The sequence below is a fragment of the Jaculus jaculus genome, chromosome 10, assembly GCF_020740685.1.
Source record: "Jaculus jaculus isolate mJacJac1 chromosome 10, mJacJac1.mat.Y.cur, whole genome shotgun sequence".
Classification (NCBI taxonomy): domain Eukaryota; kingdom Metazoa; phylum Chordata; class Mammalia; order Rodentia; family Dipodidae; genus Jaculus; species Jaculus jaculus.
In genome coordinates this window covers 84,123,644-84,150,428 of record NC_059111.1, presented here as the reverse complement: position 1 = coordinate 84,150,428, position 26,785 = coordinate 84,123,644, and the positions used below count along the sequence as shown (strand labels likewise).

Below are 26,785 nucleotides of genomic sequence, written 5' to 3'. Positions count from 1 at the left end.
CTAATTGCTTATTAGCTGGTACATAGGAATACAGTATATATATATACATACACACATATGTGTGTGTGTATACACACATACATAAAATTGCTAAACTTATTTTTAGGAATTAATTTGCATTCTTGAGAATGTTCTTTATCTTTATTTTTGATTAAAACAAAGCACAGAGGCATCATGTTTCCTTATACCATTTTAATTCACACTTAGTTTTGGTTGATTCTCCTCTGGCAAGACTCCTTCCCCATCCCCCTGCCTCTCTCCATCCCCTCTGTATCAGTCTGTACCTAGCATTCCTCATTTCACTTTCCCCATACCTTCCATTAAAGCCTCATCTCCCCCCCTTTTTTATTTTAAAGGCAGAGTCTCATTCTGCCTGACCTGAAACGCACTCTGTAGTGCCAGGCTGGCCTTGAAATCATAGCAATCCTCAGCCTCTTAAGTGCTAGAACTAAAGGCATGCACCAGCACACCTGGTTTCTATCCTCATTTTTTTTTTTTAAATCTCCATGGCACCTTTCTAGTTTCCTGTCCTCTCCCTACACTTACTCCCACACAAATACACATGTATAACAAGGTGAAGCTAAGATCTGCTTATGAGAGGGAACATATGGTCTTTGTATTTCTGAGCCTGATTTTCTCATGCAATATAATACTTTCTAGTTCTTTGCCTTTCCCTGCAAATTTCATAATTTGATGTTTCTATGCAGCTGAAAAAAATTCTATTGTGTGTATGTACTACATTTTCATTATCTATTCAGCTGTTGATAGACATCAAATCTGATTTCATTTTCTTGCTATTGTGAACACAGCAGCAATGAACATGGCTGTGTCAGTATCTCTGTGGTAGGATAGAGTACATTTAGTGTATAACCAGAAGGGATATAGCTGGTCGTATGAAAGGACTCAATTTAGTTTTTTGAGAAGCCTTTACACCGGTTTCCATAGTGGCTACACCAGTTTACACTTCAATCATTAAGTATAAATATGCTATCTTGCAATTTGTATAATTATGGCTGCTATCAGATCAGATATGAAATCAGACTTTTTCAGAATGTGTATGTATAGCATGTATGGTGTGTGTATGTGCAGATGTGTGTGCCCATACATGTGTGTGGAGACCAAAAGATACTAGGCATCTTTCTCTATTGTTCTCCCACTTTATTTCCTTGTGACAGAGCCTTTTATTGAACCTATAGCTCCCTGGCTTATGGTTAGAATGGCTGACCTGAGAGCTCCAGCAATTCTCCTATCTCAGAACCTTCAGCACTGGATTTGAAGCATGCATGGCCATGCCCAGTATTCTTCATTTGTGCTAGGACTAGAACTTAGGTCCTTATGCTTGCACAGCAAGTCCTCTTACCCTATGAACTACCTCCCCAGACCCTAAAACCAATTTTGTTCAACTGTTTGTGTCCTGTGATATTTTTTAAGAGAGTGAGAGAGAACAAGACACACCAGGGCCTCAGCCACTGAAATCGAACTCCAGATACTTATGCCATCTAGTGTGTATGTGTGACTTTGCACTTGCATAACCTTTTCATGTCTGGCTTATGTGGGATCTAGAGAGATGAAACATGGGTCCTTTGGCTTTGCAGGCAAGCGCCTTAATTGCTAAGCCATTTTTCCAGCCCTGTCCTGTGATTTTTATATTTCATTTAGTATTTGGTACATGGTATTGATATGTTTCATCCCTTAGTACATATTTTCTATAGTCACCTAATGGAGAATTTTTTATTAGAATTAAGGCCTATTAATTTTATTTCTAAGTAATTTTATAGGTTGTTTGTTTTAAATGTAACATTAACATTCCAATCAAATGTTAAACTTTAATATATATGAATGTAAATGTGTTGGAATACATTTATATATTATATGTATATTTCCAGATCTTGCCAAGCTTTAACTATTTGTGCAGGAGAATAATATATGACTCTTTAGTTTTAAATAACAAATAGTAGTTTTAATAGTAACTTAGTGGCTGTATCAGTTACATTTTATTTACTTGGGCAAAATACCCACTCAGAAGCAGCTTAGAGAAAGAGGATTTATTTCAGTTTATATTTCTAAATGATAGATAGAGTCCACACAATGTAGGAAGTGCAGCATGAGAAAGAAACCAGTATCATGCCATCACATTAGCATTCAGGAAGCAGAGAGAGCACTTAATGTTGAATTCTTAGTTATCTTTCTCCTTAGACAGCCCAGAAACCCTGCCAATGGGATAGTCCTTTTAAAGTTAGGGTAGTTCTCCCACCTCAAATAACTTAATGTAGAAAAATCCCTCCACAGATATGACCAAAGTTTTATTTCCATGGTCATTCTGAAACTTGTCCAACTGATAACCAGAGGTTAACCATCATATTAGCCTAAATTTAAAATTAAGGTAGGCTTACTAATATCCAATTTTTATTTTTTTTTGAGAACATCTGTGAAATTCTATGACATAAGTACTCTCAGTTATTATTTCTACAAGAAAATAATTTTTTCTTCTTACTCATAAGCGACCTTATGGTATATGGATTTTGTCATACTCCTTAAAGTTCTTTGGGCTGATAAAGACTCCTCTAAATAACATACTCATCAGTGATAAATTTCTTGCACTTCAATTTTTAGTGACATTAATATTATTATTATTAACAACATATTTTATATGGATACATCATGTGTTGGTGCCCTCTTTTCCCTTGTCCCTGCCCCCGTTCCACTGGGAACCCTCCTCGGTGGGGTTGCAGGTATTCCTTTTGGGGTTGTGGATTATGCATTATGGGAGCAAAAGTTAGATTTTTAGGAAGGATGAGAAAATGACTGGGCATGATGTCTCAACCTGTAGCTCCTACAATCTTCCTGACCCCTCTTCCACAAAATTCCCTGAGCTGTGGTGGATGAGTTTTAAGTTTACTTCAGTGATGAGCTCTTAGGAGCCTCTGGATCTCTGCTTTGGTCAGTATTAAGTATCCTCAGGATCTGTCTCATTCACCCTGGTGCTGATTATGAGGTTCAGCATGGAAGCAGCACTCTTGCTCATTCCCCAGTTCCTCTATGGTTTCAGCTGTGGCTTGGCTGAAGTGTGAGGCATAATTTATCTACTCAGGTCTCACTACCTTCTGAAAGAGAGGAACCGATTCTCTGACAGAGAGCAAAGTCAGCATAGTTTAAATGGGATAAATATTATTAATCTAGGGAGAATTTGATGTATGTAGCCCCTCCTTTAGCCAAAGACTAGTGAGAGCTTGACATTGGAGAGCATAATCTTTGTCTCCATAGGATTCTGATCTGGTGCCCAATTCCAGATATGGGTTCCTTTACAGAGAGTGGATCTCTTAGCCTATCAGAAAGCTATTGGTTACCTACCAAGGCTGTGTGCCACTATTGCACTGGCTTGTACATCTTTTCAGGGTGTTTGCTTCTTAAGTAGCTTAGGTCTCTGGTTGCTCAGACCGTTGTGGGTCACTTTACCCTGGTTCCTCCTCAAGTGCTTTGTAGCACAAGACAAGCTAACTATCTGGGGACTGGCTCTCTTCTGGATTCCAGCCAGGTCTCTACATGCTCTGTCAGCAGCACAGGGTGTCTTCAGTCATACATCTTACCTTTTCCCTCAGGCAGGAAATTGAGTGCTTTGACAGAAACTTGTCTTGCTTTGAGCACCTTGTGGGTTTCTCCAATCAACAGATCATTGCAGGTAGCAATTGATTTTTGATACTGGAAGTTACAGGCCAGAGACAAAAACAAACAAACAAACAAAAATCTTAAAGCTTAGGCTTCACCCACCCTCTCCAGGGCCCTTCTTTTCAGATGCTACCCCCTTACTCCTGTTGAGGAGTTTAGTCTATCTCCAATAATAAAGGATTCTATGATACCAGTAAATTTTGGATTTAGTTTTGTGTTTGTTTTTATACACCCTCCCTTTCCCTTCCCCCTAACCCTTCCATCTTTATTGTCTGGGCCTTGAGTTACCTATCAGGTATGTCAGCAACCCAAGCTGGTCTAGGTAGGAACCACAGATAAATGAGACCATGTGGCATTTGTCTTTTTGTGACTGTGAGAGTTCGCTGAGTATGATGTGTTCCAAGTTAGATTTTTTTCTACATTTTTCTACAGATTTCATTTTATCATTTGCATTCCTTATACCTCCTTCTTCTGTCTTTCTGTTTGAACTAGGATTTCTAGCACTATGTTGAAGAGCAGTGGTGAGAGTGGGCACCCCATCTTGTTCCCAATCTCAATGGGAACTCCTTGAGTCTTCCCCCACTATTATTTGGGTTTTAGGTGCTTTATATATAGCCTTAATTGTGCTGAGATATAGAACCTCCATGCTATTCTCTCCACCAGTTGATCATGACATGGCATTGCATTTTGTCAAAGACCTTCTCTACATCAATTGAAATGATCATGTGAAAAAAAAATAAAAATAAAAAAAAGAGAAATGATCATGTGGTACTTATGATTAAGTTTATTTATATGATGTATTACATTGACTGATTTCCATATGTTGAACCATCCCTGCATCCCTGGGATGAAGCCTACTTGATCAAGGTGGATAATGTTTTTGATATGTTGTTGAATTCTGTTTGTGAGGATTTTATTCAGGATCTTTTCATCCAAATTCATCAGGGATATAGGGCTGCAGTTTTCTTTCCTTGTTGTATATCTGTCTGATTTTGGTATTATGATGATATTTGCTTCATAAAAGGAGTTGGGAGGATTCCAATTATGTGAAATGGTTTGAGAAAAATTGGGTTCACATCTTCAATGAAGGTTTGATAGAATTCATTTGAGAAGCCATCCAGTCCTGGGCTTTTCCTTTTGGGAAAGGTTTTGATTACATTTTCAATCTCCATGGATGTGATAAGTTTGTTTAAGAGATTAACCTGTTCTGAGTTTAGCTTTGGTAGGTGGTGTGTGGCTAGGAATTCATCCATTTATTCCAGATTATCCAATTTTGTGGAGTAGTGGTTTAGGATCTATGTCCTGATGATTTTTCCAGTTTCATTGATCTTTGATGTGACCTATCCTTTTTTATTTCTGATTTTGTTAATTTTTAAAAAATTATTTTTATTTTTATTTATTTATTTGAGAGAGAGAGAGAGAGAGAGAGAGAGAGAGAGAGAGAGAGAGAGAGAGAAGGATATAGAAATAGGCAGGGAGAGAGAGAAAAAATGGGCACTCCAGGGCCTCCAGCCACTGCAAAAAAAAACTCCAGATATGTGTCCTCCCTTGTGCATCTGGTTTACATGGGTCCTGGGGAGTCAAACCAGGATTCTTTGGCTTTGCAGGCAAAGGAGTAACTGCTAAGCCATCTCTCCAGCCCTTATTTTGTTAATTTGGTATTTCTCTCTCTCTCTCTTTTTATTTTTGCTTGGTCAAATTACTTAGTGGTTTATCAATTTTGTTTTTTTCCCCCCGCCAAGAACCTCTTCACTTCATCAATTTTTAAAAATTGTATTCTTAGTTTTCATTTTATTATTTTCTGCTCTGATCTTGATTACTTCTTTTCATCTGGAGCCCTTTGGGTTGGATTCTTTTTGTTTTTGCAATAGCTTTAGGTGGACAGATAGGTTATTATTTTGGGATCTCTCCATCTTTGTTATGAAGGGAGGTAGTACTATGAATTTTCCCCTTAGGGCTGCCTTCATTGTGTCCCATAAGTTCTGGGAAGTTGTGTTTTCATTATCATTCAATTATAGAAATTTTTACAATTTCTTTTTAATTTCTTCCACAAACCACTATTACACTCCAGATATGACTTATGTTGCAGAATATATTACATTTACATAACCTTCTAGAATTAGAAAAATATATTTGTTTTCTATTCAAAATTCAGTTTTACTTTAACAATAGCTGCTGAGATTTGAAAGACGAATATCTGAAAGTGTTAGTGTCATTATTATTATTATTTTGGGGGGCTATTCTATAACCACTACCTTTCATGATATTGTGTCTTGCAATTTTATCAGGATGTTTCTTTGTCCTCTTGTACTTCTACTTGAAATTATCCTGATCAGGTCAATGACTTTCCAGTCATGTTCTTTATAAGAATCTATTTTATCCTTTACCAGGAATAGATTATTCAAGCACTGTACCATTTGCTATGTTCAGCAAGAGGGTTTTTTAAATGTAAAAGTTAAATTATGTTCATCAAAAAAGATTATAAATTTAAGAGCTAAATTATATTATGAAAGTTCAGGGCCTTTTACTCCTCCTTCCTGACTGAATGGTCCATAGGTCCCCAACTCCCACATCCTCTGCTCTGGAGAGTATGTGTAGAGTGAGTAGGCCAATCTCCCATCACCCCCCAACACACCTCCCGGTTCCCTTGTACCTGTTCCACTGCTGCTAGCTTGAGGCTGCCTGAACCCCTGAGTTTGCTGCAGAAGCAGGCCCCTTGCTCTGCCTTCCTGATTAAATAACCCCTGGGTCCCCAACTCCAGGATGCCCTACTCCAGAGGGTACATGCTCAGAGTGAGTAGAACAGAGCTCCCAGTTTATTCCCCACCTCTCAGTTCTCTGGTCCCAGTAGCCCTGCTGCTGATATTGTGTGGCCTGATCACTGTGTGTGGGCTGTAGAAGTGGGCTTTCTGCTTGGGTTTCCTGATTGACTGGCCCCTGGGTATCCAAACCCTTATTTCCCTGAGCCAAAAGGTACATGAGGCATTATAGAAGTTGGCCTCTTGCCCATGGATCTCCAGTTTCCCATCTCCTGGTTCCTCAACCCCAGATCTTTGTGTGCTAAAGAGAATGTGAAAATGGAGTGAGAAGGCCAGAGCTCTCAGTTTCCCCACTCCCAGTTCCCCAGGTACCTTTGATGTACTTTCAATCTCCACAATCTGTGCATATGTGATTATAACCCCATCACTCACCAATCCAGTTCATATTTAAAACGGAACACTCACTGAAGATCCTACAAGGACAAATACTTGCTTCCCCTCAATAAAATAAAATATTTCCCCAAGATAGGTAGACCACAATACAAAAAATAAAAATAACAAAAGTAAGAAAACTGAGAAATCACCAAAGATGACTAATCACACAACAGAGCTTCCAATGAAGTCATAGAGAAATCAATAGAAATTGAATCCCAAAATGAAAATACAACAAGCTATGTAACCCTGATTAAAAGAATTGTTGAACTGAAGCAAGCCATCAAAAAACCAACAAATACACAAATGAAATTAAGCAGAATCATCTCTTAGAGCACTCAGCTTTTATCATTAGGCTTAACTTAATTGAAGAAAACCATAGAAACCTCAAAAAGATGTAAATGAATTGAAGGTAAGTCAGCAAATAGATAATCTCAATACCAGGTGATTATGCTTAATGAAGACATGATCAATTGCAAGAATGAATTTTGGGAAGCATCAAGGAACTCAGACCTTGAACTGAAATTGTACCTCAAAACAAAGATGCACACAATGCAAAATGATACAACAGGAAACAAAAATCAAACAGAGCTTTTTTTTAAAAAAAAACCTCTCTAGAGAGCTAAAGAGATGGCTTAGTGGTTAAACACTTGCCTATGAAGCCTGAGGACCCTGGTTCGAAGCTTGACTCCCCAGGACCCACATTAGCCAGATGCACAAGGGGGCACATGCACCTGGAGTTCGTTTGTAGTGGCTGGAAGCCCTGGCACACCCATTCTCACTCTCTATCTGCCTCTTTCTCTCTCTCTCTGTCTGTCCCTTTCAAATAAATAAATAAATAAAATAAAGATAATAAACCTCTCTAGAACCCATCACTAATAACAGAGTTATTCATGTGGAAGACAGAACTTTTGACCTAGAAGACAAAACAGAACAGAAAGAAATTGATTGGGAGGCCAAGAACTTTAATAGAATAAGGGCATATATTCTCATGTCAAGAGCACATCTATCCAGAGGAAGTCTTAAAACCTAATAGTGAAAAAAAGTGGCTTTTGAGCAGTGATAAAGGGAAGAAGAAGCAGAAATTCTGTTCTTTTTTTAAAAAGTATTTAATTAATTAATTAATTTATGAGAGAGAGAAAGAGAGAGAAAGTGACAGATAGAGAGAATGGGTGTATCAGGGCCTATGGTCACTGCAAACGAACACCAGATGCATGTGCCCTCTTGTACATCTGGGTTACATGGGTCATGGGGAATCGAACTGGGGTCCTTTGGCTTTGCAGGCAAATGCCTCAACCACTAAGCCATCTTCTTCAGCCCCGAAATTCTGTTCTTATGGAAGGGCTTTACCATCTGTTCAATAAGGGGAAGGGTCACAAAATATTCTAATTCCTCCAAGAAAAATCCAGGCTGTTCTCATTCTGTGCACCATAGATTTCCTTTTATACAATAATTCCTGAAAAAATGTTGTGTTTTTTGAATCAACAAAGCAGTGATAGACTTTTGCCTGGTGCGATAACCAAATAAAGGAAAAAGCTTTTTAAAATTCAGAGAAAAATGGGTTTGATTCTATGGCGAAGGTATACTTCATGAAACTATAAAACATGAACCTGACAACATATGTAGAAGGAAAAATTTAGGTGACAAAATATTGTGACCCATAAACAGAAAACCAGCTAGTATTTCCCTTGTATGGATTAAGAGCAGCCATGGTATTTTAGTCACTTAATCATCATCCATTAACAACAGATTAGAGTGTTTAGATCATGGGCCACAGAGCTAGATTGCCTGAGATTAGGTTGCCTAGATTACCTGTGTGATCTTAGATATGTTACACAGTCTGCCTTTCCTCAATTCCCTTGTCTCTAAGATAGGACATGACAACATCTGCTTCACTGGCTTGTCAGAAAAGTAAATTAACTGTAAATGAAATGTGTGGAACAGAGTTTGGAACATAGTAAGGGCATGATGTGTTTTATTTATTTATTTTTAAATTGTGTTGTGTGATTAGGAAAGAGAAGGGCTAGGCACTGACGAGAAAACAGGAGATAGAAGAAAACAGTGCTCCTTTTCTGAAAATATGTCTTGCACTCACTCACTAGGACATGCCGTGTTTCTTTCTACTAATTCCTCATGGAGTTGGCAAAAGGATCAAATTCCTTTCTAATTTCTTCTATTGCTCCATGCTTTTCTCTTCCCAAGCCTCCTTACATATTTCTCATAACATTTTAGTCAGGAAAGTTCATGGTAGCAGGTTGTACAGAAGTGTTTATCTTGACAGAAATTTGATATGCCATATTTTGAGCAGTTCTGTGAGAAACTAGAAAAGTTTGACTTGGATTGAGAAGAAATGGTGTCAAATGATACACAATTTAAGAACTGAAGTGTTTATATCTGGAGAAGAGAAAACATAAGAGGGACATAACTCTCTTCAGATGCCCAAGAAAATGCCAAGCAACTGACTCTGTAGAGTAGTGTCATAACTATGACATACTAAGTATACCTGTCTAATCTCCTGAGAAGAAGATGCTTGAATATAGGATTGATCAATTTAATTGCTAAGGTCATTGCCAACCTTTTGTTCGTGTAAGATTGACATTTTTGCAATGTGAAGTATAAAAGAGTTTTCTTCTCCAAATTTAGTATACATAAACATTTCAGTTGAACACTTGTTAAAAATCATGTATCTGAGTCCAGAGATTTTGATTTAAGTTTGACAGGACATAGCAATCCATACATTATAATGTAGGTCAATTTGAGAATATGGTGTTACTTACTCTTTAGATAGGATGAATTCATTGAAATCTTGTCCTTTGGAATTTCATGATTTGGTCCTGACGTACATTTTGTGTGACATCCTCATTATGCTTTAAAACATCTTAGGTGTTATTATAACAGAATGCGTTGGTTTGAGAGTAAATGTAGTTACTTTTGCTGCAATATAGGGTTTTATGAAGGGATGGAAAGTGGCACATCAGAGAGTGAAGGTGGTAATTAGAGCCAGCAAGTATATAGAAAACTGTCATTTTGAGTCCTCAGGGAAGCAGATACCATGACGGAGTGAGAAGTGAATGCTAAGAGAGAGAAGCAGCAAAGAAAGGAAAGGCAAGGGATGTTTTTAGACTGAGATGAGGTTTGATGCTTGAAGATTTTGGATGAGTGATGGAAAAAGGATTGGGTGTGGAGAACCCGAAACTTAGCTTATCAGGATAAGTTCGAAGGAAGTCTAAGCCTAACTGTAGGTCAGATCTGATCTGGTTGTCCTCATTAAAATGATCAGTAGGGGCTGGAGAGATGGCTTAGCGGTTAAGCGCTTGCCTGTGAAGCCTAAGGACCCTGGTTCGAGGCTTGGTTCCCCAGGTCCCACGTTAGCCAGATGCACAAGGGGGCGCACGCTTCTGGAGTTCGTTTGCAGAGGCTGGAAGCCCTGGCGCGCCCATTCTCTCTCTCTCCCTCTATCTGTCTTTCTCTCTGTGTCTGTCGCTCTCAAATAAATAAATTAATTAAAAAAAATGATCAGTAGTTGGGCAGGTACAGCCAGACCCAAATTTCCTCCTGGGTCTCAATCCATGGAGCACTGTGAGCAGAGTATGGTTGTGGCTCCTACACTATAGCACATCGCCGGGCGTGGCAGCTACACACTTTAAGGTGTAATCTGACATGATCTCTCCAGAGTCCCTTTGACTTCTGTGTGTTTCACTCTACCTCTGTTGTTTTAAACTTCTCAGATTCCCTTTAGTCCTATTGTTTTTCCCTCCACACATCAGGTATATGTTACCAATGACTATACACATACACAGTTTGGTTTAAATCGGTTCAGAAATAAAACACTCTTTTTAGGGTGTGATCATAAAAGTGCTTTGTAAAGATGTAGGATTTGAAAACTCAAGAGCTTTCTATGTTATTCCTACAGTCTGGCGTCAAGAAAAAGTTGCGCACATTGACCAACACTTCACTGGACCTGAAAGAAAAGCTTCATTGTGTGAACTTTTGGAAAAAGAAACACAGATAATTGCTTCCATTGGGAGACATAGATACATTGCTCATATGAAGAGGCAGGAAGCAGCTCTACAAGCTTTTTTGGATAAGGTGATGGAAGTAATTATTTAAATATAAATGTATCCTGAGTTTAAAGTGTGTAATAATGATCTAAAGGAGAGATCTATGTCATAAAACCTTATGTGAATTATACTTAGCAATTTGATAATTCTTTCACTTCTACGTATTTATTCTTCTGATACAGTTGCATGCTTGAACTGTACCCTGGAATAAATATTGACTGAGGACATGAATTTAAAATGCTATTAAGCAAAAGCATTTGGCAATGAAGGAAAAGGTGCAGACATATTTCTTGTGACTGTTTAGGCTAGATATGTGAATTCAAAGAGTTGAATACATACTCTTATAAAATACAGTGTAATACAGTCACAGAACATCTGGGTCTAGGGTGCTCCAATGGTCAGCAACCTGGAGAAATAACTGAATGCCAGAACTGCTGCTTTAGCTCACCACAGCCTCAGCTAACTGGAAATTTCTGACCGAACGGACGTACAATTACTAAAAAAGCAAGAAAACATGTAATTAAGAGGAAAACTAAAGTAATTACCCTTTTGTGGCCAAACTGACTGTTTGATATTGAGTAGCCTGTTTCCATAGTAACAAATTTCCTTTTATAAACCTGATCTTTCCAGACAATTAGAAGCCAATCCATCCAGAAGCAGAAAAGCATGCAGGTTTCCAAGGCACTAGACTAGAGTGATTATAGTTTTGTGATTCTTAGTGTTTGTGAACATTTGTTCTTCAAAATCATTTTTATCACTTTAATTGCCCCCCCTTTTTTTTAGCTCACTATGCATTCACACTTGATCTCAGTTTATCTTTGGCTTTAATCATAGTTTGGGTTACAGACCAGATCCCAAAGGACTTGTAAACCATGTATCTAACTTCCTGCTCTCATTTGCTCTTTGGATATCCCAGGCGTATCATAAGGTGATGTGGCAATCCTAAATCTTACCATCTCACTGCCTCTCACTCCCACCTGTAAGCGAGGGCTCTTCTGTAGCGCTCGGACAGCCCATACCATGAGTACCTCTGCGAACGCTCCCTCTACCCCGTGCCTCGGTCAGAAACATGGGTGCTATTCTTCACTCTCCCCTATGCCAACCAAACCTGACTTTTTTCTGTTTCTTTAATAGTTCCTAATGCTTTAGTTTTTACTTTCTAAGCCTAGTTTGTAGGCAAAATGACTATAGGGAAACAGCTATACTATGGTGATCTGATAATGTTGCCAGTGTCACATAAGCCAGGCCAGCAAGACGTAAACCACAGCCTATCTGAGTCAGGCTGGGATACTTTGTGATCCGCCTGCTTGCTACAGGAGGATGGGAGGCCACAGCTGCTCCCCCTCCCGCTTTTCTTCTTGTCTGGCCTGGGAAAACGCCATAGGCTAGACCTGTCTTGTCTTAGGTGTGTTGGAATTGCTACCCACTTAACTGATTCGGGATCATCTTCTCATCTGCGTTACTTTCTTTTAAGTTTTCAGTGTTCATTCCCACCATTCAGAAAGACGTTACTAGGCACATCTTTGATTCTATCCCTCTGTGTTTTCCTATGGGAACAAAGGTTTTCATGATCTATGCTCTGCAAATGTCCCTCATTCCATCTTGGTTTCATCATTTTTTTTTCACAGTATATCTCCACTGCCCGAGCCATGCTCAATCACTTCCATATCTGCATTTAGATACTTTTGCATCTGCATTGCCTCCACATGGACCCTCCTTTCTCTCTTAGTTATAAACTACTTGTCCTTTCAACGAAGCCTGAATGCTCCTTTTCTTTTTTTATAAAAGATATTTATTTATTTATTTATTTGAGAGAGAGAGAAAGAGAATAGAGAGATAGATAAATAGAGGGAAAGGGGGAGAGAGAGAGAAAGAGAGAGAGAGTATGTCAGGGCCTCCAGCCACTGCAAACAAACTCTAGACACATGTGCCACCTTGTTCATCTGGCTTACATAGTTACTGGGGAATTGAACATGGGTTCTTAGGCTTTCCAGGCCAGTGTCTTAAATGCTAAGCTGTCACTCCAGCCCTGAGTGCTGCTTTTCTTACAGAGAGGAAGGGTTAATACTCTTCTTTTAGCTTGTACCATTCCCTTCATCAGTCTCTATCTTTCCTCTTCTCTTTTGTACACAATAGTTAATTTTTATTGTCACTACTAACTCTGTATCCTTACTATAGTATGGCATTCTTGAGGCAAGAGATGTCTTTAATCACTGTATTCTCATATCTTCCCACACTCCTTATCATAGAATATCTATAAATGCTTGAGGAGGAAGATAGGGAGGAAAAGTGGGCAAACAGTGAAGTGCAATTTTATATTCCAAATATAGAAATTGTATAAACTCTGTCATCTGAAAATTCTTTAATCTCTTGATTGTGGGAGAGACAAATCTACTGTGGAGAATTCATAATCTTCATATTTCTGCACAGTCACACTTCAGACGATACTTTCACCTTTTGTAAGCTGTTCTCTTGCTTCCTCACCACTGTGCACTGTAGTTTCACATGTCTGCTAACTTCAACAGAGAGGACTGCATGGACCCATGATGGTATGAGTGTCTGAAAAGGCTGGAGGCTTTTGGGTGCACATAGTCAGGGAAGACAGGTGGCATTCATCCATCCTTAGTTGAAATGTGGCCCTCTTCAAGACTTTCTTGTGTTATCCTAGCTGCTTGCTATGTCTTACAGAGCTATTCTAAATTCTCTTGTACAATGTCTGCTCTTTCTTACACACCAAGCACCTTGCTACTCCAGAGTCCATGGCTAGCACTATTTCTAAGCAGTTTTGAACTATGTGTATGAAGTGTATATAGTATGCTAAAAAGATCTTTATATCATTATCATCCTCCCCATAAAAAGATGAAGTAAATAAATATTGTTGGGCTGGATAGATAAGCAGTTAAGGCACTTTCCCGAAAAGCCAAAGGCCCCAGGTTTGATTCCCCTGGGCCCATGTAAGCCAGATTCATAAGGTGGCTATATCTGAGTTCATTTGCAGTGGCTAGAGGCCTTGGAATGCCCATTCTCTCTCTGCTTTTTTCTCTCTCTTTCAAATAAAAGAATTAAAAAAAATATTTTTTAAGGGTTAGAGAGATGGCTTAACCATTAAGTGCTTGCCTGTGAAGCCTAAAGGACTCCAGTTCAAGGCTTGATTCCCCAGGACTCACATAAGCCAGATGCACAAGGTGGCACATGCAAATGGAGTTCATATGCAGTGGTTGGAGGCCCTGGTGCACCCATTCTTTCTCTCTGCCTCTTTCATTCTCTCTCTCTCTCTCTGAATCTCTCTCAAATAAATAAAATTTAAAAGATATTTTTTAAAAGAAATATTGTTAAGCCAGGTGTGGTGGCATATACCTTTAATCTCAGCACTTGAGAAACAGAGGTAGGAGTATCACCATAAGTTAAAGGCCAGCCTGAGACTATGTAGTGAATTTCAGGTCAGTCTGGGCCAGAGGGAGACTCCATTTCAAAAAACCAATAATAATAATAATAATAATAATAATAACAACAATAATAATAATAATAACAAAAATATTCTTCATAAGAATTGCTATGAGAAACACCTGGTTTTCCGTCTTAAATACTTAGAAAATATTTTGAAAATATTTTTCAGGTAGAATCTGAGGTGTCTGAGGATCATGAATTGTTCTGAGGCAGAAAAAAGGGGTGGGTAGGAGTTTGAATATTTCCCTGGAAAGTTTAGTGAGAAGACAGCTGGAAGACAGGTAGCAGTCTATAATGTGACATTTTGTGATTTTAACTTTTTTAAAGATTTTATTTATTTATTTTGAAGGAAAGAAAGACACCAGGGCCTCTAGCCACTTGCAAATGAACTCTAGATGCATGCACCACTTTGTGCATCTGGCTTTACATGGGTACTGGGGAACTGAACCTGGGTTGTTATGCTTTACAGGCAAGCACCTTAACCACTGAGCAATCTCTCTGGCCCCTGTGTCTTTAATTTTAATGAAGTAAATGACATATTAAGTTTTTGTTTTTGGAAGGGCAAAGAAAAGCAGAGTAATGAGCTAGCTTTGTGTCTAGGCTGGTGTGGGTAGCACATATAAACAAAAGGGTGAGGATATGAGGTGAAGATGTATGAACTTGTAGAAATCCAAGGAAGGCTCTGTGTGGATCACAGATTTCAGAGTTTAAGTTCTGTGCAGATGCTACTGATAAACCAGTCAACCTTATCAAATCTTAGTCTAACTCACAGGCAAATTGCATGTTAGATTGGGACAAGATTTTACATCAACTTTGGAAATATAGGACAAGAATGTCACAACCACAGATAGACCAACTACACTTGAGGACATCCGCTAATTAGTCTGTTTTTGTTTTATTTAAAAAATATTTTATTAAATTATTTTTTTTTGCCAGAAGAGAGAGAGACAGAGACAGAATGAGCAATGGATGTTCCAGAGCCTCTAGATACTGCAAACAAACTCCAGATGCATGCACCACTTTATGCATCTGGCTTTGGGTACTAGGGAATTGAACTAGGCATTTCAGGCAAGTACCTTAACCAATGAGCGAGCTCTCCATCCCCATTATTATTTTTAGATACTAACAGTGGTAATAGTATGCTTCCAACCTGTTAGACTAATTTATGAACTTGTTACTATTCTAACAAAAATAACTTTAAAAGTACATATTTGTATATTATGCCATGCCATGAGCATGAGTCATAACACAGGATGAGTCAGCATTAATGCTGACTAAAGGAACATTATTTTACAGGTGTTTAGATTGCTAAAAACAGCTTACGTTGTGGCTGAGAAGGTTCAGCACTTAAAAGCACTTTCCTATAAGCTTGTCAGTGCAAATTTAATCTTCCTCAGCACCCACATGAAGCTGGATGCAAAGTAGTACACATGTCTGTAATCCTAACAAACCCAGGGCCATTGAAGGTAGAGCCAGGAGATTCTAGAAGCTTGCAGGAAGCAGCAACAAGAAGGACCCTGTCTGAAAAAGGGTGGAAGGAGCAGAGGAACACTCCATGGTTGTCCTCTGACTTTCACATGCTCAACAGTGACAATGCATATACATACACCAGTGCATATACATTCACCTGCAAATCAATAATAAACATGGGAAAATGTTCATGTTTGTAATCAATCTTTGATCCAGACAAGATCAAATTCTTTCATGTGTCAAAGCCAACCAGAGCAGATCCATGATGTGAATAATCTGATCTCCATTTAGCACTATAACATCTGTAAGTTAAATTAAAATACTTTCCTATCATTGGGAAATCAGTTTATCGAATAACATTTTGTATTTTGTTTTAGCTCAAATTTATTCAATCCAAGTACTTTATGGTCTATTGAAACAATATTTTATTTTTATCTTATTCTGAAGCTATAAGTTTTCAGAAAAGTGGATGATGTACTTTTAATTTAGTTTAATCAAGGTATTGAACTAATAAATAATAGTTTCTAAAGCAAGCTGTCATTCTTCATAAAATGCTTATGCTAAAAATTATTGAAGTATTTAGATAATTCATAATTTAATAATCAAACATTGACTTCCAGAGGTTATCAGATATTAAGAACTTACAGGTTGACAAAGGTAAGAAGTTCAGGACAGGAAATATGAATGAAAAACCTTCATTTGGTTTTTGGTTTTATTATATCTTGGGTGCTCTTTACCCAGCAATGTGAAGAAATTATTTAAATTTCTGTAAGAGATTTTCTTTAGCAGCAAAGCCATTTACTTCTTTATTCTCTTTGATTCATACAATACTTCTTAAAATCACAAGCTTGAAAAAGTGCAATTCATGTTAGCTGTGTCATTTAAATTCATTTTCTCTGTACTCAGGTGGCCACCAGCTAATGGGTTAGAAAAACAAGTCCACCTCTCCCTGAACAATGCATTAAACAGGGGTCACTGTGGATGAACAAAAACCTTTGGCTGTGTAAAATAACAGTTGATCACTACCCAGTGGCTTTTGGGAGTTAAGTTTGTGTTTGATTCATGCACAAAGGGACTTGAGAATTAATTTGGGAGAAAGAAAATATTGCTTTCCCAGTATGGTCATTTCTTCTCCTTTGTGGCGGCTTGGGGATCTGAAGGATTTTGTTGTCTCTGCTCCCTCCCTTCCCTGAAGTGTGTCTTCCTGCTCTTCTGTTTCTCTGTTCCCCAGCTTTGCTGTCTCATTTGTTGGCAGCTAATTGGAATTCATTACACTACCGTTTCTGAAGCAATTTAAGAACATGATGGTTATTCAGCTCTTATTATAGCCAAAGCACTCAAAGATAAAAGGAAGTAGCAAAAAGAGATAAACAAATCTGACATTTTCCTTCATCAGAGTGAAAAACATCTTAAGGCCTGGAATCAAAGAAGCCTAAACTCGAAGACTAAGTTATCAGCATTGGCAGAAAGACATCCAAGGATAAACCCAGCTATTCTGAACAGATTTTTTTCTTCTTTCTTTTTCTTTTTTTATCTTGGAATAGTGCTTCTGTGCCAGCTCTAGGGAACTAGAACTTCATACTTAGGATTCCTTGATGGCATCACCCACTTCCATTTAAGTTGGCTTATCCCTGCTTATTCTTTATGTTTGATTATGTATATGACATTCTTCTCTCAAGTAAAATTCTTTATAACAACCTTGCCTAACTATTTATCTGTAGTTGTTAACTATGTTCACACTTTATTTTACTTTTTCTTACATTTATGTCCTATTATACTTGAGATCTCTTGAAATCAGGACAGTATTTGATCTAGTCAGTGACTAGTTTACTGACCATGGTATATAGTAACCACAACAGCTATTTTTTGGATGAATGAATGAATGAATGTGGAAGGTCCTGTGAATATACAGACTCACAAGAGAAATTTATTTCTTATAATCTTTGGGGAACAATAGATTTAAAAATCATGAAATCATTATACAATTTAGATCTAAATTTCATAATTCTGAGTTGCTACAAATAGAGACATTATATGTTTACATGTTTTTTGTGTTTATATATTTAATACTATATCATTTTTGTTTATTTAATTAATTAATTTATTTATGAGAGATAGAGATGCTAGCGTCTTTAGCCACTGAAAATGAACTCCAGATGCATGTGCTGCTTTGTGCATCTGGCTTTATATGGGTTCTGGGGAGTTAAAACTGGGTCTTTAGGCTTTGTAGGCAAGCATCTTAACTGCTAAGCCATGTACATGTGCTATCATTGTTTCAAACTACAGTGTTTGAAGAATATAGAAAAAGTAAGGTCTTAAAGTTGAAGGATGAGAAGAATTTGGATGTGCATGTGGAAAAACCCAAGATATCCCCTTACTATACTATAATTAATAGGACAAAACACTAGGAATGAAGATGGGATTAAATTAGTGCATCAACTGTAAAAAATACAATAAGGTAGATAAAAGTAGACTTTTCATTAAAAAAAGTTGTTATAGGGATTATTACAAGTAAGCTGAATTATCAGCCTGCAGATTAAAGGTATTATTTCCCATACTACTGTTAGGAAGGAGATTATACTTAATGGAGCCATGCTAAGGAAAGTTGCCTATGAAGATTAAGATATTAGATTTTAGAATTGCAATGTGAAATTTAGCCTGATTATTGTTTAAATCATAAAAAAAAAAGCATTTGAATAGTACTAGAAAGTCTACTCAAACCAAGGTGTGGTGGTTTGATTCAGGTGTCCCCCATAAATTTAGGTGTTCTGAATGCTAGGTTTCCAGCTGATGGCAATTGGAAATTAAAACCTCCTGGATGTGGTGTATTATTGGGGGTGGGCTTATGGGTATTATAGCCAGTTTCTCCTTGCCAGTGTTTGGCACACTCTCCTGTTGCTATTGTTCACCTGATGTTGGCCAGGGGGTGATGTCCACCCTCTGCTCATGCCATGTTTTCCCCTGCCATCATGGAGTTTTCCCATGATTCTGTAAGCCAAAATAAACCTTTGTCCCCCCCCCCCCAAATCTGCTCTTGGTCAGGTGATTTCTGACAGCAATGTGAACCTGACTGCAACATAAGGCTTGTATTTTGGCTACTACTTGAATAAGATCCCATTAGTTTGAAAATTTATCAAATACAATTGCTTGGGGTAACTTTAAAGTTCTCAAAGTAATGTAACTAATATGATATATAAAAATAAGGTAAATGGATGTCATAACTAACAATTTTTTATACTACTGTCATTCTAAATTATTATGCATTCTTAATGATTTATTCCAACACAAAGAGCTTCCATTTAGGTTTGAAATTAAATCCCATCTAAGATTTAAACATTTGAAATTGTGGTATAAATTGGGCTACAAGGACCCCAAAGCAATGGCTAAGCCATGAGAACACCCACATTGGAACAGCTAGCAATTGTGATCAATACCGTCTTGTTTCTGAATGATATAATCAGGGGAAAAAATGGAACAGATTTTTACTCTATGAGAGTCAATTCATAGGAATTTACCCCTGTGAAGCTTCTAGCTGAATGCCCTACTCTGACAGTCTTGGTGGGAGGATAACTACAATGGTAAACATAGTGCCACTATCACTAAATTATCCTGGTGGTCTGCATTCTGCAGAAGACTCTCCTTGTCCTGTATATTGTCTCTGACTTCTTAGCTTAGATGAGCTTTCAGACAAGTGAATGCTGTCTTCACCCCTCAGTCCAGGAGATGGTGAGGTTATGGGACTGTACAGCATATTTGGAAATAGGTAGTGAGAGTTTTTGCCATCATTTAGGTTGGAGGTTATTACAATATTGCTAGATAGTTCTCTCACATGTATAGGGGACTACTTCCAGTGCCCCTATGGATACAGAACTCCACAGTTGCTTAGGTTCCTTTTTTTTTTTTTTTTCTGGTTTTTCGAGGTAGGGTCTCACTCTGGTCCAGGCTGACCTGGAATTAACTCTGTCATCTCGGGGTGGTCTCGAACTCACGGCGATCCTCCTACCTCTGCCTCCCGAGTGCTGGGATTAAAGGCATGTGCCACCACACCCGGCATCAGGTTCCTTATTTAATATGACACAATATTTCATAAATTGTGTGCATATCCCTGTGTAGTCTAAATCATCTCGAGAGTACTCTTTTTGTGGTGCTGGGAACTGAACTTAAGGCCTCATGCTTGCTAGCCAAGGATTCTACCACTGAGTCAGTTATATCTCTAGCCTTAGATTATTTTTAATACCTAATACAATGTAAATAGCTTTTGTTTTCTGTATTGTTTAGGGAGTAATGACAACAAATAAAAGGTTTGTTTTGAGACCAGGTGGCTTTTAACTTACTATGTAGCAAGCTTGAACTCCTGATCCTTCTGCCTCCACCTTTCCAGTGTTGGGATTACAGGCATGCACCACCATGCCAAGCTAGATATAATTTGTTCATTTATTTTTTAAATACTTACTGTTGTTGATTGAATCAGGGAATGCAAGAACCACATGTACAAAAGGTCAGCTCTACAGCCATTTCACTGTGGACACTTGTGGCTTCTTGAAGGACTTTGCACTTGATATGGGTTTACTTTTGTGTGATATGCCAAACCATGACTTACACTGTTCCTTTCTGGTATATCATCAGGTTTAAAACACTGAGGATGACTATAACTGTTTCAAAAAGTTGTCTCCAGTACCCACTTAAGCCAGGTACACAAGGTGAAGCATGTGTCGGGAGTTTATTTGCAGTGGCTAGTGGTTCTGGCAAACACATTCTCTTTATCTGTCTTTCTCTCTGATAACTAAATAAATTAAATTAAATTTTTAAAAAACTAGTCTTAAATCAGCAAGGCATAACCAACCAACACACACACACACACACACACACACACACACACCCTCAATATAATTGAATCAAGCAAATAATTTTCTAAGATGTTGCAAAAAGGCATGTTTTCTCCCCTATGGTGTTAATGAGTAATTTTCTGTAACCATCAAGCCATTCAGCCTACCAATCAGTACACATTAGTCCCAATTTCTGAATCTTATAGAAGTGTTTTCTCTTCCAAATACTGAACAGCTCTGGCTTCTTTCTAAAATGTTCTAAATGTTCTTTTCTAAAATGTTTTAAATATAGCTTAGTGGCAGAGTGCTTATCTAGCATAAAAGTGGCCCTGGCTTTAAACCTCAGTAGGGTAAATCTAAATAAGTAAATAAAATGTTTTAATTTTTCTTGACCAATAAATTCTTCAATTAATTTTCTCCAGCTTTAATGATACTTTTAGTCATAAATGACATTAAGATAACACTTTTGGTATAAGGAGAAAAGTTATTATAATGATCACCATAATATCATTTACAAGTGTTCAGCTCCGAAGATATGGAGAACACCTGAAGGCAAAACCATTGAAATGGATACACAGTTCACCATTAGAGCCAGAGAGCTACAAAGCATCTACAAGTGCATGATGCTGAAAGACATCTCTCAAGATGAGAGGCTGGATATACTCTTGACACTTAAGCACACTGTGAAGGTAAGTTAACTTTCTTTTAATTTTCGGATTGAGTTCACTGTCAACAAAAAGAATAACTGAATACTAAAAATAGCAAGTTATGAGTGGGCTGGAGAGATGGCTCAATGGTTAATGTGCTTGCCAGCAAAGCTTAGCTACTGGAGTTCAATTCTCTAGTACCCACATAAAGCCAGATGCACAAAGTGACACATGCATCTGGAGTTCATTTGCATGGGCTAGAGACCCTCATGCACCCATTTTCTCTGTACTTTTGCTGAATGTGGTGGTGTGTTCTTTAATCCTGACATTTGGGAGGCCATAGTAGGAGAATCACCATGAATTTGAAGCTAACCTGAGACAACCTTGTAAAATTCTAAGTTAGCCTGGGCTAGAGTGAGATCCTACCTAAGAAACCAATAAAAATAAAAGTGGTAAGTTATTTTGCATTAAGTAAATATCAGGATTATTGATGGTTGCATTTATGAAATTATAAAAACATCGATGTTGGTATAATATGGGACAGATATGATTTATGAATTAGTATTTAAAGCCATTGGTCAGTTCTGCAGTACCACAAAAATTATGTACATGTTTTATGATAACATTAAAATAGAAACTTGGCATAGCTAGTATCCAAGATGTTAATCTGCATGCAAACATACATAAACATATATACAAATATAGAGTATGATTATAAACTTAGTTCAAAAGACAGTGATTACTGTCTGCAAATTTAGAGTTTTCAATGAAAAACTATTTAAGCAGTTTTAAATCCACACCCATATGTAGTTCTTCTCATCTACTAATTTTTCTGTTTTGACATGTGCTTTTATGTGCCGAAGCACATGTGTGGTGATCAGAGGATATCTGCAAGATGTCTGTGCTCCCCCTTCTGTGAGATGGGGCTTCTTGCTGTGGCAAAGGAGCCTCAGAACAGCTGGCTGGCAAGCTTGGGTTCTCCTGCTCTGCCTCCCATTGTTGTGGGCAATGGGGCCACAGATACATCTACCACTTTGCATCTGGTTTTTCATGGTTCTGGGTAATTAAACATGTGTTGGCAGGTGCCTTTAACCTCTGAGCCATCTCCCCAGCCTGCTGATTTGTGCTATTATTTAATGTGTGTGTGTGTGTGTGTGTGTGTGTGTGTGTGTGTGTGTGTGTGTAAACGATGTGGTGTGGTATGTGTGTGGTGTGGCCTTCCATTGCATGTGGAATGCCAGGTGTCTATTTCACCAATCTTCTATCTGGTCTTATTTTAAGCCAGAATCTCTTTACTGATTCTGGAGCGTGATTCTCAGGTCTCCACTTCCATGTGGGACTGGGGCTACAGGAAGGGGTGGCCATGTTCTCTTTATGGGGGATCTGGAGATTGCAACTCTGGTGGTCTTAGCACCTCAGGGCCTCATGCTTGCACAGGAAGCACATTTAACCACTGATCAATCTCTCCAACCAAACTGTGCTTTCAATGAAAACAAAGTGGATATCACAGGACAAGTTTCCTAAAGAAATAGACAATGACACAGGAACTTGCTCTCAAAAGTTTACTGGAGCATGTGGGAAGAATGACCATGTATGGCTGTAAGGGAACCCAGGGTGGGCAGATGGAAATATTTCACAAGAGAGGGGCTTCAGCGATGACTTCAGCAAGTCTTACTGAAACTCTGAGGTTTTCTATAGTTGTCCTGTATTGAGGCAAGGGGCAAGATTCTTCCCTTCCACAATGACCTTGTGTTGTGTGTAAGCTGATTTTGAAAAAGCCTTTTTCTTTCAAACAGTTCTCCTTAACTCAATGAAAGTTGTCATCTCATGTTTCACCAGGAAGGGGCGACCGCGAGCTTCTGGTCTGAATATAGCTCGCACTACCGATATTGTTGCTTAAATCCACTATATGTTAAAGTTTTGGTCAGGCTTGTTACCTCCTCCGCCCCCACCCCAGAGAAAATTGTAAAAGTGAGGTTAATCAGAAAATTACAGCTCCCATTGTAGCCACTGGCATCCAGACCACAAGTATTTCTCACCCTCAACTATTCATAAATTTCCTTCACTGTGGATTTGATGGCCTTTGCTTTACGGTGACCTACACGTTCAGAGTGCTGCACTACAGGTCACTATGCTCTTCTCTCAACAGGCAAGCGTACACCTGGAAATGCCCAGGACCTGAAGTTATTACACCCCATTGTGTAATAACAGCCACATTGTCATTTGGAAATCAGAGTCAATGATCTATGTAAATATGATGAGTATGCTCACACTTTTCAAGATGCCAGATCTTTTGGCCTGAGGACCTAAGCATTAGTCATGGAGCTCACAGTTAGTAGGCCTATTGTATTATCCACTAGAAACATCTTTCTTCAGGAATTAGGGCCTTGAAGCCCAAAGTTTCAGAGACAGGAACAAAACACCTCCCAGCAGTAAGTGGGGCTATTTCTTTTCTTTTTTTTTTTTTCAGTAGGATGGTATAATATTTACTAAAATAATGCTAAGGGTTAACAGAAACAGCAAAGAACCAAAGAATTAAAATGCAAAATACATAAATCTCAACTAAAACCCAGGAGTGTCTAATGTATTCATACATTAGCTAACTAAAAGCCCAAGAAAGACAAGACACTCAATATAGTGAAATATCACAAAACAGTTGGCAATTTTTTTGCATTTGTATTCTTTTCTTAATGAAGAAAAAAATTTCTTTTTTAATGTTACATAACATACATATAAAGCAAGATAAAAATACATTATAAACTTAACAATGTCTATAAATACATTATCTTACATGTTTCTCATAGGCAATAGGTTGCTTATGTTACATACATAGCATGGAACTACTCAGATAATAAAGAACAGACAAAAAATACATGTCAGCTGTATGGTAACATGCAAGCAACACTCCCATCTACCCACAGTAAAAAAATTTCATAATACTGTCAGGAAAAGTCTTTAAAACTACATACTTTAATAAGAAAATCCAATAAAGAGCAATAATACTGAGAACCAAGGCATTAAGAGATTTTAAAAGTCGTGCTTTTTTTCAGTTGATCCAAAATGTTGTCAACTAAGTTTTCAAAAGTTTGTTCAGAGCCAACGTTACTCATAAATGTCACACATTTGTTATTTCATATATGTACTTTCTTCCCCATAAAAGACCTTTGATAAACATCTAAAATGTCCAGATACAGCACAGCCGAGATGAAACTGGATCAAATACTGGTATTATTTTTACTATCACATCAAGTGTTTTGAGTGTCACATATTTACTCAACCAACCAACCCAAAACCCAAATCAAAATGGCAGTGCACACACTGTGGATAAAGCCAGACGACTGCATGTGTGACAGGAAGACAGAGCAGGGTTCTTCCCCCATGTTTCCATCATTTTCCCCAGGTAAGAATTTCAGGGGATTCTACATGGTTTTACATGTCACATTAGGTCCAACCTCACAGGTCAAGAAATTAAGAGCAAAGGAGGCTGTACCCATTAACACATATTCCAATCCAGTGATATGGTCAAGGACCAGTAAAATGAGCTGTGGATGCCTTTGTGAACTCTCTACACTCACTGTGATCTGGACCTGGATGATGAGCTAGGATTCTGTTTTTTACTCCCATTTACCTCTGATTCTTATAGGATCCTGGGACATTCTTCTTCCACACTGATTAATAACTGGATTGATCCAGGAAGCCTCTGAGATGAAAGCAAGACGCTGGATGAGGCAGTGATTTGGGGCTGATGGTAGCTATCCTCAGGCCAAATGGATCTGATTAGCATGGGTCATTCCCAGAGAGTGAAGGAGTGGAGAGCGTCATCTGCCACAGACCATAGCTGACAGTGTCCTGATGTGGGGAATCTTAGTACTACACACCAGCATTTTCAACAAGCTCTATGTTTTTAGGTATATATTCTCAAATGGCACATCTTCAGCAACATTTTAAAAAATATTTTATTTATTTATTTACTTATTTTGAGAGAGAAAGAGAGAGAGAGAGAGAGAAAGAGAATTGGTGTGCTAGGGCCTCCAGCCACTGAAAATGAACTCCTGACACATGTGCCACCTTGTGCATCTAGCTTACATGGATGGGTACTGGGGAATTGAACCTAGGAACTTAAGCTTTGTAGGCAGATGCCTTAACTGCTAAGCCATCACTCCAGCCCTTTAGTAACATTTGAACTGATAGTACTTTTGCATTTTACAACTCCATCTGCAGGTAATATTAGGTAAATATCATTGCCAATGCCTTAAGTTAAATGAGGGAATTCAGCTGACACGTTTGGTTTCTGAGTTTTTGGAGTTCCTAAAGATAGTATATAAGACAGCTTATCCTTCAGTTCATGACAGAGATACCGAGTGAATGGTCATCACTATTAACTAGTGTTTGTACAGAAGAAATGGATTGAATAACTGCAGGATCCATCAGTTTGGGTCATCCGTATGATCCACATTGTCTGAGCAGATAGGTGTAGAAATCTAAATAATAAGCAGAGATTCAGTGTAAAGAGCAACTGAAAAAAATGTTGGCCATCTATTTGAGCCACATGATTATAGCCCCAAACATTCACAAACAGAGCTGTTAGATGCCTCATATGGCTTTTTTGCTCCCCTGCCCCCCATGACAAAGAACTCCCCTGTCAAGAAGAAAGAGGGCCAAAACACAAGGAACTCTTAATAACACATTAAGGAACTGAATAAATGGTTTTTTTTTCAGGGGACAAGTGTCCAGAGGTGTCATGTATTTTCTCCTATGTAGAGAGCACAGGCATTGACTATTTTTGTTATAGATCACATTTTCAAAGATGTTTGTGAGCAGCCTTGATAGAAAACTTATTAGATAGAGAAGGAGAATCAAAAGTCCAAATATAGGAAATAAACACAAGGTTTATAGTGGACAATGCAAAGACCAGATTAGCAAAAAAGAGAGTGCAAATAGAAATCCTCCTGCTTGACATAATTAAGACTGTGCCTAATTAACTAAAAAGACTAAGGATGAACTCAAAAGATGACTCATGCATAATAATTACGTTTAGCATAAAAGACTTGTATGCAAATTTATTTAACCATTATTTTGAAAGAGGATTAAAGTATAATAAGCAAGACTCAAATTCGGATTATTTATTTGATTATACTATCATAAATAAGCTACTTAACATTTCTGAAAATCAGTTTTTTCATTGTAAGTTAGTCATTCTGAGGAGATATATATGCATATATATACATTGCCTCGTAAAACAGGGAGCCCTCAATAAGTAAAATGTATTATTTTGATGACTATTATTATCATTATTAGTTCTATTGTAGACATGCAGAAAATACATAAATAGTTTAGTACTTTGACATTACCTTTGTGCCCCTTTCTTCCCTTTGCACCCCTTTCTTTTATTATCACAGTCCATGTCCTATCTCCTGGAAGTAACTGACACACTGATTTTCATGGGAGTCATTTCTTTGATTCTCCCTCATATTTTT

General features: G+C 38.0%; 1 protein-coding gene across 1 annotated transcript in view; it reads left to right on the top strand.

Annotated features, from left to right (window-relative positions):
* Positions 1-26,785, top strand: part of Iqub (IQ motif and ubiquitin domain containing) — a 77,537-nt gene that overhangs the window by 23,680 nt on the left and 27,072 nt on the right. The window contains exons 7-8 of the mRNA XM_004658647.2: positions 10,771-10,946; positions 21,180-21,350. Of these exons, the coding sequence (XP_004658704.2) occupies positions 10,771-10,946; positions 21,180-21,350 (347 nt within the window). The remainder of the gene's footprint in view (positions 1-10,770; positions 10,947-21,179; positions 21,351-26,785) is intronic.